This window comes from Amphibalanus amphitrite, unplaced genomic scaffold, assembly GCF_019059575.1.
Source record: "Amphibalanus amphitrite isolate SeventyFive unplaced genomic scaffold, NRLGWU_Aamphi_draft 000291F_arrow, whole genome shotgun sequence".
NCBI lineage: Eukaryota > Metazoa > Arthropoda > Thecostraca > Balanomorpha > Balanidae > Amphibalanus > Amphibalanus amphitrite.
The window spans coordinates 705,270-713,936 of NW_024881786.1; the positions used below are offsets into that span (position 1 = coordinate 705,270).

Sequence of the window (8,667 nt, forward strand, 5' to 3'; positions counted from 1 at the left end):
ACTCACTCACTGACACGCTCAGACGTAAGACTCGCCCCGCAGCGGTTCAGACTCCCCCTATCAAGGGCGAAGTGTCCGATCGATCACACGACACGGACTTCATACGTTCACACGTCTGAAAGGGGGGTCTCACAACCAACAGCGACGCGCTAACATTTCCAGACTAAAAAGCACAGCACACGGACCATCAGCCGTGCCACACGACTGACCACAGGGGCCACACGTCCACCGGAGCCTGCCCATCAGCGCCGCCCACTGCCTCCGCGTCGTGCGCATCGGCCGCGGGCTGGCGCGCCGCTGCGCCGTCCGGCGCATCGACCGCTGCCGCCTCGACAGCGTCTTCAGCATCATCGAGCGGGTGTGGCGCCGCCTCTCCTACGGCGCCGCCCACTGCCTCCGCGTCGGGCGCATCGGCCGCGGGCCGGCACTGCGCCGTCTGGCGCCTCGACTGCTGCCACCTCGTACCAAACGACTGACCACAGGGGTATCTGACCGCGCTTGGACGCCGCCGCATGACTATACTCCCGATAACGCCTAAGATTACGCCCGATGACGCACCCGCTTCCTAACGCCCAATACGATTGGCCGCAGCCCACAGTTGGCCGTCGACATTGACCACCCGGACAGACAGAGTGGCCCGCCCACTCAAGGAGCAAGGGCTTCCTCCGGCCACTCCGGGCTCAACGTCATAGCAAGGGTGAAGGACGGCACAACGCGGGGTACATCCGATCGTCGCTCGACAACCGAACTAAGATAACGTCCGATAACGCACCCGTATGACGCCCGATCCTGGCGCGCGCACCTCACAGAACCTCTCTGTACACGACATTCCGCGTCCGATGGTTGTGCGTGGAAAGATCCTCGACTGAATCAAAGCTGCCTACGCGCGAGAGAGCCACGTAGAACTGGCCATGAGTGAAGGCCGGGGATGGCAGATATATGCCCACGCGTCGCTTAGTCTGCCCTTGGCAGCGATTGATGGTCATGGCGAATGACAGCTTGACGGGGAACTGACAGCGGCGGAATGGTCGGCCGATGCCGGAATCGACAGCGCTCACCACCAGAGGGAGGCGCGGCAAAAACAGCGTCTCGCCGCGCGCGACTCCACTGGCGATTCGCAGCTCGAGCACGTTGGGCGCGGCGCGCAGCACCGTGCACAGCGTGCCGTTCACGACGCGCGGAGCATCGAGGTTGCGCATCAACACGACCGGGGCGCCGACCTTGACCTGAAGTCGATGCGACGGCATGCCCGACACGTCGATCGCGTTGAGCACCTCGGTGGGCACCGGAGGCCCGTGATCCTCGTTGTCGTCGTCACTGATGGTGTCGACGCTAGCGTACGTGACTGTTTCGCCGGGCAGAAGGGCCAGCGCGGCCTCATTCGCCCTGTCAACGGTCGCATTTAGCGGCGAGAGGATGGCGCGCTCATGCAGCCACTCTTCATCACGGTGTCGCTCGGCCATGTCAGGGAAAATGCGATCGACCAAGGCGGCGAGACTGCGCGCCGGACTGACCACCAACTCGGGCACCTGCACCGAGTCCGGCTGTGCCACGACGGGCAGCCGGCCGTCGCCGACGCGCAGCAGGAAGTTGGCGAACTCACCGGCCTGATCGTCGCCGTTCAACGCCCGCATGTTGGTCGCGAGCTCCATGGTGTCGATTCGAGGCCACATGGGCGATGACTTGAGGCAGGCGTCAACAATCTCTGCGCGCCCGCCGCGCTTCACCACTGGCAGAATCTGTCTCCAGTCGCCAGAGAGCAGCGTCAGAACGCCGCCAAACAGCTCTTGGCTGTCGCGGACGTCTTGGAGAGCCCGGTCGACCGCCTCAGTGGCGCGCCGGTTCGTCATGGCCGCTTCGTCCCATACAATGAGGCGACAGCGGCGAAGGTAGTCGGCCTCGGGAGAGCGGCGATCAATGCCGCAGACGTTCTCGTTGTCACGATGCAGCTGCAGAGGAATCTTGAACCGATGATGGGCAGTCGTGCCGCCCTCCAACAGGCTGGCTGCGATGCCGGATGTGGCCACTGCAACTGCCACGTGTCCCCGGCTGCGCACCTTGGCCAGCAGCAGGTTCTCCAGGTATGTCTTGCCGCAGCCGCCCGGAGCCTGCAGGAAAATGACACCCGATTCGTCATTGTCCAGCCGTCGCAGCACCTCGTCATAGACGGCGCGCTGGTCATCCGTCAGACGCGGCTCGTCGCGCTCAACGCGATCGGCCAGAGCGGCCGGGTCGTACTCGGGACCGCCGGGCGGCTCGTCGTCGCCATCGGCGGCGGCGGCGGCGTCCGGCACCGGCGGCACCGGCAGTCCGTACTCCGCCAGCGATCTTCCGCGCAGCCGGCGGAGAATGCCAGCGATCTTCCGCAGCGCCTGCTGGCGCACTTCGTCTTCGGTGAGACCGCGTCTGCCAGCCGCGCGAGCGGTGTGCTGACGGCGAGCGATGTCCTCGGACAGGGCGTCCGCGAACCTCATCCACAGCGCCATGGGATCGCACGTAGCCTCTCCCTCGATCAAAATCAGAGCGAAGAGGAAACGCAAACCACCTGGAAAGCGCGTCACACTCGCCTCCTCCAGTGCGCGCGCCCAGTGCGCTCCGTCCTCGAGCAGCCCCAGTGCGGAGCACGCCTCGCGCATGGTGGCACACACGCGGCCATCGACCGTGCGGAGGTGCTCGTAAGAGCGCGGACCTCGGACGCTGTGGAGGAGCAGGCGAAGAAAGAAAACTTCGCCCGCGCGCGGCGTCGTGGTGTACACGCGCGACAGAGTCTCAGAGGCAACCACGCCCGGCACCTCGGGGTGAGGCTGGCCACGGACGCGGCGTTTCCAGTGGGCCGGACGGGCATCTGCGCCCCGACCGCGTCGCACCTGCCACGTGTAGTATCGCGGCACCTCTGGGTAGAGGAGTGTCGCCGCGAACGCGTCACGCTGGCACAGCTCAAAGAAGGCTGTGAGCATGGATGGATTAGCCTGCTCGCCCGCGATGACCGCTTCCAGATTTTCGTCGCCGCGGAACACGACACGTCTCTCGTCGTCACCGAGATGCAGCTGCAGCCGCTGGACCGGCGGATGATGGACGTGGACTGGTCGGTCCAGCAGCCGCCACGCTGCCTCCATGGATCCCAGGTACCGGCTGTTCTGATACTGGGTCACCTCGTCAACCACGCCGTCGGGCTGCACGGCGAACATGATCCTATCCGAGCCCTTGGTGACATACTTGATGCAGTAGCGGATCGCCCCCATCGCGTGCGTGATCAGCTCGACGTTGACGTGTGAGTCCAGCGCGCGAAGGATGTGCGGATTGTAGGGAACGATCCAGCGGTTGTCGATTTCCACACCGCGCCGTCCTGGCGTCCGCGCACGCTGACCGCCGTCCTCCGGCGCGCGCCGCCTGTACTTGGGATAGGTGCGCTCTGGCAGCTCTGTGGCCTCTAGATACGGGCGCGGGTAGCCGACGCTACAGCGGCCGTCCTTCATACAGACCGCCTGTGGGTTCAGCGCACCGCACGGACCGTGCACCATCTTGGTGCAGACGATCGCGTGCAGTTCCGGATCAGCCTCTGGATCTGGCAGCTCAGCGCACACGCACGCGTCCACGTCTTCAGCGCGAGGTTTGTCAGCGGGCACGACCCACAGCAGAAGGTGAGCGTGCGGCAGGCCACGCTTCTGCCACTCGATCGTGTGCAGAATCGCCCGCTGCCGACCCAGGATGCCGCCTCGCAGCTGCTTCAGCAGCGCCTGCAGCTTGAGGTCAAACACCTGACTGACAACGTCAGGGTGGTCGCACGGCCGATCGTGGTCGCCCGGCCTCTCCCCCGGGTAGAGGGTGCGCAGAGTTTGCTCAATCTCTGGCCAGGCCGGGTTGCACGTCACGGTGATGAAAAAGTCGGCCGCGCCAAAGTCTCGAACGTAGCAGAGAGCGTCTTGTAGTTTGGCCATCATGAAGCGCGGACTACTCGTTACGGATGCCGGCAGCACCACGCGCCGTCCGACGGCTCGGCCGTGCTCCTCGCCGTCAGCCAGCGCGTCTCGCACGCCGCGGATGGTCTCGGCGCGGAAGCCGTTGAAGCCGTCCTGGTTCGCGCGCACATACGACAGACGACTCGACTCGGCTTTTGCCTCAGTGTCCACCAGGTACTGTTGAAACAGCCGGCCCCCTCGCGGAATGAGATTGAAATGACCCGGTCGGAAGCGCATGTGGAACGCACCATACTGACGGATTGTGACGCCGCGCTCGGCCTTCAGCTCGAGCGACCACCCGTCCGTGCCGCGCGGGTGCAGCAGCACATAGAGCAGCGGGTCGTACTGGCGGCTCAGTTCGTCGATGCGGAACAGTTGTCCGCCGCGTTCGCGAACGACGATGTCGCGCCGGCCCCCCATCTCATTGGGCATCAGGACCGCCACTTCGCGACCGATCGGTAGATTGAACCGGCGCTCGTGCTCCGACAGCGGCCGGTGTTCGGCCGACAACACGATCCGGCAGTTCGGCACACCGCGCGCCATCAGCAGAGCCGGCTGGAGCGCACGCACGTAGTTGTTGTGCTCGTGCAGCATGCCCAAAAGGATGTTGAGAACGGCTCTGTCGAGGCCGCCACACATGGTGGCACGTCGCGCGGTGGCCTCGTCTGCGTCAAGGAAATACACCTGCATGAACTGCTCCTCGCCGTCGCGAGCGGGCAGTAGGGCCCCCATACGATGGCAAACGGTACCCTGAACGGTGAAGGCCGCGTGATAGGCCCCGTCGTGTCGGACAACGTCGCACCCCATACTGGCCAGCTGGAAGGCCGTGTTATAAGCGCGAATTTTGCCACGAAACTCGTCATAGAACGCCGTGCCGGGGGTCATCAGCTCCACCAGCTCGTCCGGCGGCGGGGGATGGAAGTCAAGCTGCACCTTGCCCTGATGGCAACAGGCGCCTGCGGGCTCGGCACGCCAGCGCAGCGCTCCACAATGGGCACAGACCGTGTCCATTCGGCCCAGCTGCATGCCAGCCGGCGGCTCGAACTCGGCGGGGACATAATTGCGAGCCAGCAGGTGCTGGTCGCCGCGACGACGGGCGGGCGCGTCCACCGGAGCCTGTCCATCAGCGCCGCCCACTGCCTCCGCGTCGTGCGCATCGGCCGCGGGCTGGCGGGCCGCTGCGTCGTCTAGCGCATCGACCGCTGCCACCTCGACAGCGTCTACAGCACCATCGGGCGTGTGGGGCGCCTCCTCTCCTACAGCGCCGCCCACTGCCTCCGCGTCGGGCGCATCGGCCGCGGGCCGGCGCGCCTCCGCTTCGTGCGCATCGGCCACGGGCTGGCGGGCCGCTCCGCCGTCTGGCGCATCGGCCGCTGCCGCCTCCACGGCGTCTACAGCACCATAGGGTGAGTGCGTTGCCGCCTCTCCTACTGCGCCGCCCACTGCCTCCACGTCGGGCGCGCCGGCCGCGGGCCGGCGCGCCGCTGCGCCGTCCGGCGCATCGACTGCTGCCGCCTCGACAGCGTCTACAGCACCATCGGGCGAGTGCGGTGCCGCCTCTCCCACAGCGCCGCCCACTGCCTCCGCGTCGGGCGCATCGGCCGCGGGCCGGCGCGCCGCTGCGGCGTCGGGCGCGACGCCGCCCACCACCGGCGGTTGAAACGCAGTCAGTGGTGCGATCGGCTGATCCGCCACGCCAGCAGCAACAGGTGGCTCAAGACCTGCGCCGTCTCTCCCTGTCCTGACCTCAGTGCGAGCCGTAGCCATTCTCTCACGATTGCGTCGCCGACGCTCGGCGAGCTCAGCCTCCGATTCACGCTCCCTCCTAAGTCGATGACGCTCCCGCTCACGCTCGCGTCGCGCGGCAGCGACATCCGCGGCAAGGATGACCGGCGGCTGGGCCCCCGATGGACCGGGAACCGGCACTGCCTCGACTACCGCCTGATGGGAAGGGCCCGCGCCACCTATCTGATCTCTTTTTCTGGCGCGAGCCAGACCCTGACGTTCACGTCTACGTTGCTGGCGAAGAAGTCGCTCAGCCTCAGTTTCTCGCTCTCGAGCGAGGCGACGACGCTCGCGATCACGCGCCCGTCTCGCGGCCGCGGCGTCTACCGGCGGATCTACGGACTGACCGTTACGTTGACCGTTTGCGGGTTCAGCTGCATCGCCATCGACCATCAGACCGTCAACGCGCCGTGCCACCGTCTCCGGCGCTGGCCCCGGAGGGTCGGCGGCGGTCGGGCGACTCGGCGACGTTGGCGGAGGTGTTTGACCTGGCATTGTGAGCAATTCTGGAAATGGAACAAAGGAACGGGATTACAATCGGAATCTGCTAGGAGGTGGCAAATGGGTAATACTGTCTTATCAGTAGACAAACACCAAACACAATCCATCTGCCAGGGTCAGTTCTATATGTTAGATTATAATAATTTTGCAGTTTTAATTACAGATTAAAGTATCTAATTATAACAGTCTAGCCTGAGTTTAAACAAAGAGATAAAATTGAAATTCAGGTGATAATTTAGCATCATATCAGCCACTTTTGCACTGATAAACCACTCCCCCTCCCCTCACACACTTTATTCATGACAATGCTATGAAGGTCGGGTCATAACAGTCTAGCCTGAGTTTAAACAGAGGTGAAATTGAAATTCAGGTGATAATTTAGCATCATATCAGCCACTTTTGCACTGATAAACCAATCTCCCTCCCCTCACACACTTTATTCATCGGGTCGGGTCGGGTCGGGTCGGGTCGGGTCGGGTCGGGTCGGGTCGGGTCGGGTCGGGTCGGGTCGGGTCGGGTCGGGTCGGGTCGGGTCGGGTCGGGTCGGGTCGGGTCGGGTCGGGTCGGGTCGGGTCGGGTCGGGTCGGGTCGGGTCGGGTCGGGTCGGGTCGGGTCGGGTCGGGTCGGGTCGGGTCGGGTCGGGTCGGGTCGGGTCGGGTCGGGTCGGGTCGGGTCGGGTCGGGTCGGGTCGGGTCGGGTCGGGTCGGGTCGGGTCGGGTCGGGTCGGGTCGGGTCGGGTCGGGTCGGGTCGGGTCGGGTCGGGTCGGGTCGGGTCGGGTCGGGTCGGGTCGGGTCGGGTCGGGTCGGGTCGGGTCGGGTCGGGTCGGGTCGGGTCGGGTCGGGTCGGGTCGGGTCGGGTCGGGTCGGGTCGGGTCGGGTCGGGTCGGGTCGGGTCGGGTCGGTCGGGTCGGGTCGGGTCGGGTCGGGTCGGGTCGGGTCGGGTCGGGTCGGGTCGGGTCGGGTCGGGTCGGGTCGGGTCGGGTCGGGTCGGGTCGGGTCGGGTCGGGTCGGGTCGGGTCGGGTCGGGTCGGGTCGGGTCGGGTCGGGTCGGGTCGGGTCGGGTCGGGTCGGGTCGGGTCGGGTCGGGTCGGGTCGGGTCGGGTCGGGTCGGGTCGGGTCGGGTCGGGTCGGGTCGGGTCGGGTCGGGTCGGGTCGGGTCGGGTCGGGTCGGGTCGGGTCGGGTCGGGTCGGGTCGGGTCGGGTCGGGTCGGGTCGGGTCGGGTCGGGTCGGGTCGGGTCGGGTCGGGTCGGGTCGGGTCGGGTCGGGTCGGGTCGGGTCGGGTCGGGTCGGGTCGGGTCGGGTCGGGTCGGGTCGGGTCGGGTCGGGTCGGGTCGGGTCGGGTCGGGTCGGGTCGGGTCGGGTCGGGTCGGGTCGGGTCGGGTCGGGTCGGGTCGGGTCGGGTCGGGTCGGGTCGGGTCGGGTCGGGTCGGGTCGGGTCGGGTCGGGTCGGGTCGGGTCGGGTCGGGTCGGGTCGGGTCGGGTCGGGTCGGGTCGGGTCGGGTCGGGTCGGGTCGGGTCGGGTCGGGTCGGGTCGGGTCGGGTCGGGTCGGGTCGGGTCGGGTCGGGTCGGGTCGGGTCGGGTCGGGTCGGTCGGGTCGGGTCGGGTCGGGTCGGGTCGGGTCGGGTCGGGTCGGGTCGGGTCGGGTCGGGTCGGGTCGGGTCGGGTCGGGTCGGGTCGGGTCGGGTCGGGTCGGGTCGGGTCGGGTCGGGTCGGGTCGGGTCGGGTCGGGTCGGGTCGGGTCGGGTCGGGTCGGGTCGGGTCGGGTCGGGTCGGGTCGGGTCGGGTCGGGTCGGGTCGGGTCGGGTCGGGTCGGGTCGGGTCGGGTCGGGTCGGGTCGGGTCGGGTCGGGTCGGGTCGGGTCGGGTCGGGTCGGGTCGGGTCGGGTCGGGTCGGGTCGGGTCGGGTCGGGTCGGGTCGGGTCGGGTCGGGTCGGGTCGGGTCGGGTCGGGTCGGGTCGGGTCGGGTCGGGTCGGGTCGGGTCGGGTCGGGTGGGGTGGGTCGGGTCGGGTCGGGTCGGGTCGGGTCGGGTCGGTCGGGTCGGGTCGGGGGTCGGGTCTCGGTCGGGTCGGGTCGGGTCGGGTCGGGTCGGGTCGGGTCGGGTCGGGTCGGGTCGGGTCGGGTCGGGTCGGGTCGGGTCGGGTCGGGTCGGGTCGGGTCGGGGGGTCGGGTCGGGTCGGGTCGGGTCGGGTGGTCGGGTCGGGTCGGGGGTCGGGTCGGGTCGGGTCGGGTCGGGTCGGGTCGGGTCGGGTCGGGTCGGGTCGGGTCGGGTCGGGTCGGGGGTCGGGTGGTCGGGTCGGGTCGGGTCGGGTCGGGTCGGGTCGGGTCGGGTCGGTCGGGTCGGGTCGGGTCGGGTCGGGTCGGGTCGGGGGTCGGTCGGGTCGGGTCGGGTCGGGTCGGGTCGGGTCGGGTCGGGTCGGGTC

General features: G+C 68.0%; 1 protein-coding gene across 1 annotated transcript; it reads right to left on the reverse strand.

Annotated features, from left to right (window-relative positions):
- Positions 1-803: 803 nt before the first annotated feature.
- On the reverse strand, positions 804-4,985 carry LOC122387606. The gene has a single exon (XM_043377946.1). It carries the CDS (start codon positions 4,983-4,985, stop codon positions 804-806), a length of 4,182 nt encoding a protein of 1,393 aa, XP_043233881.1.
- Positions 4,986-8,667: the final 3,682 nt, after the last annotated feature.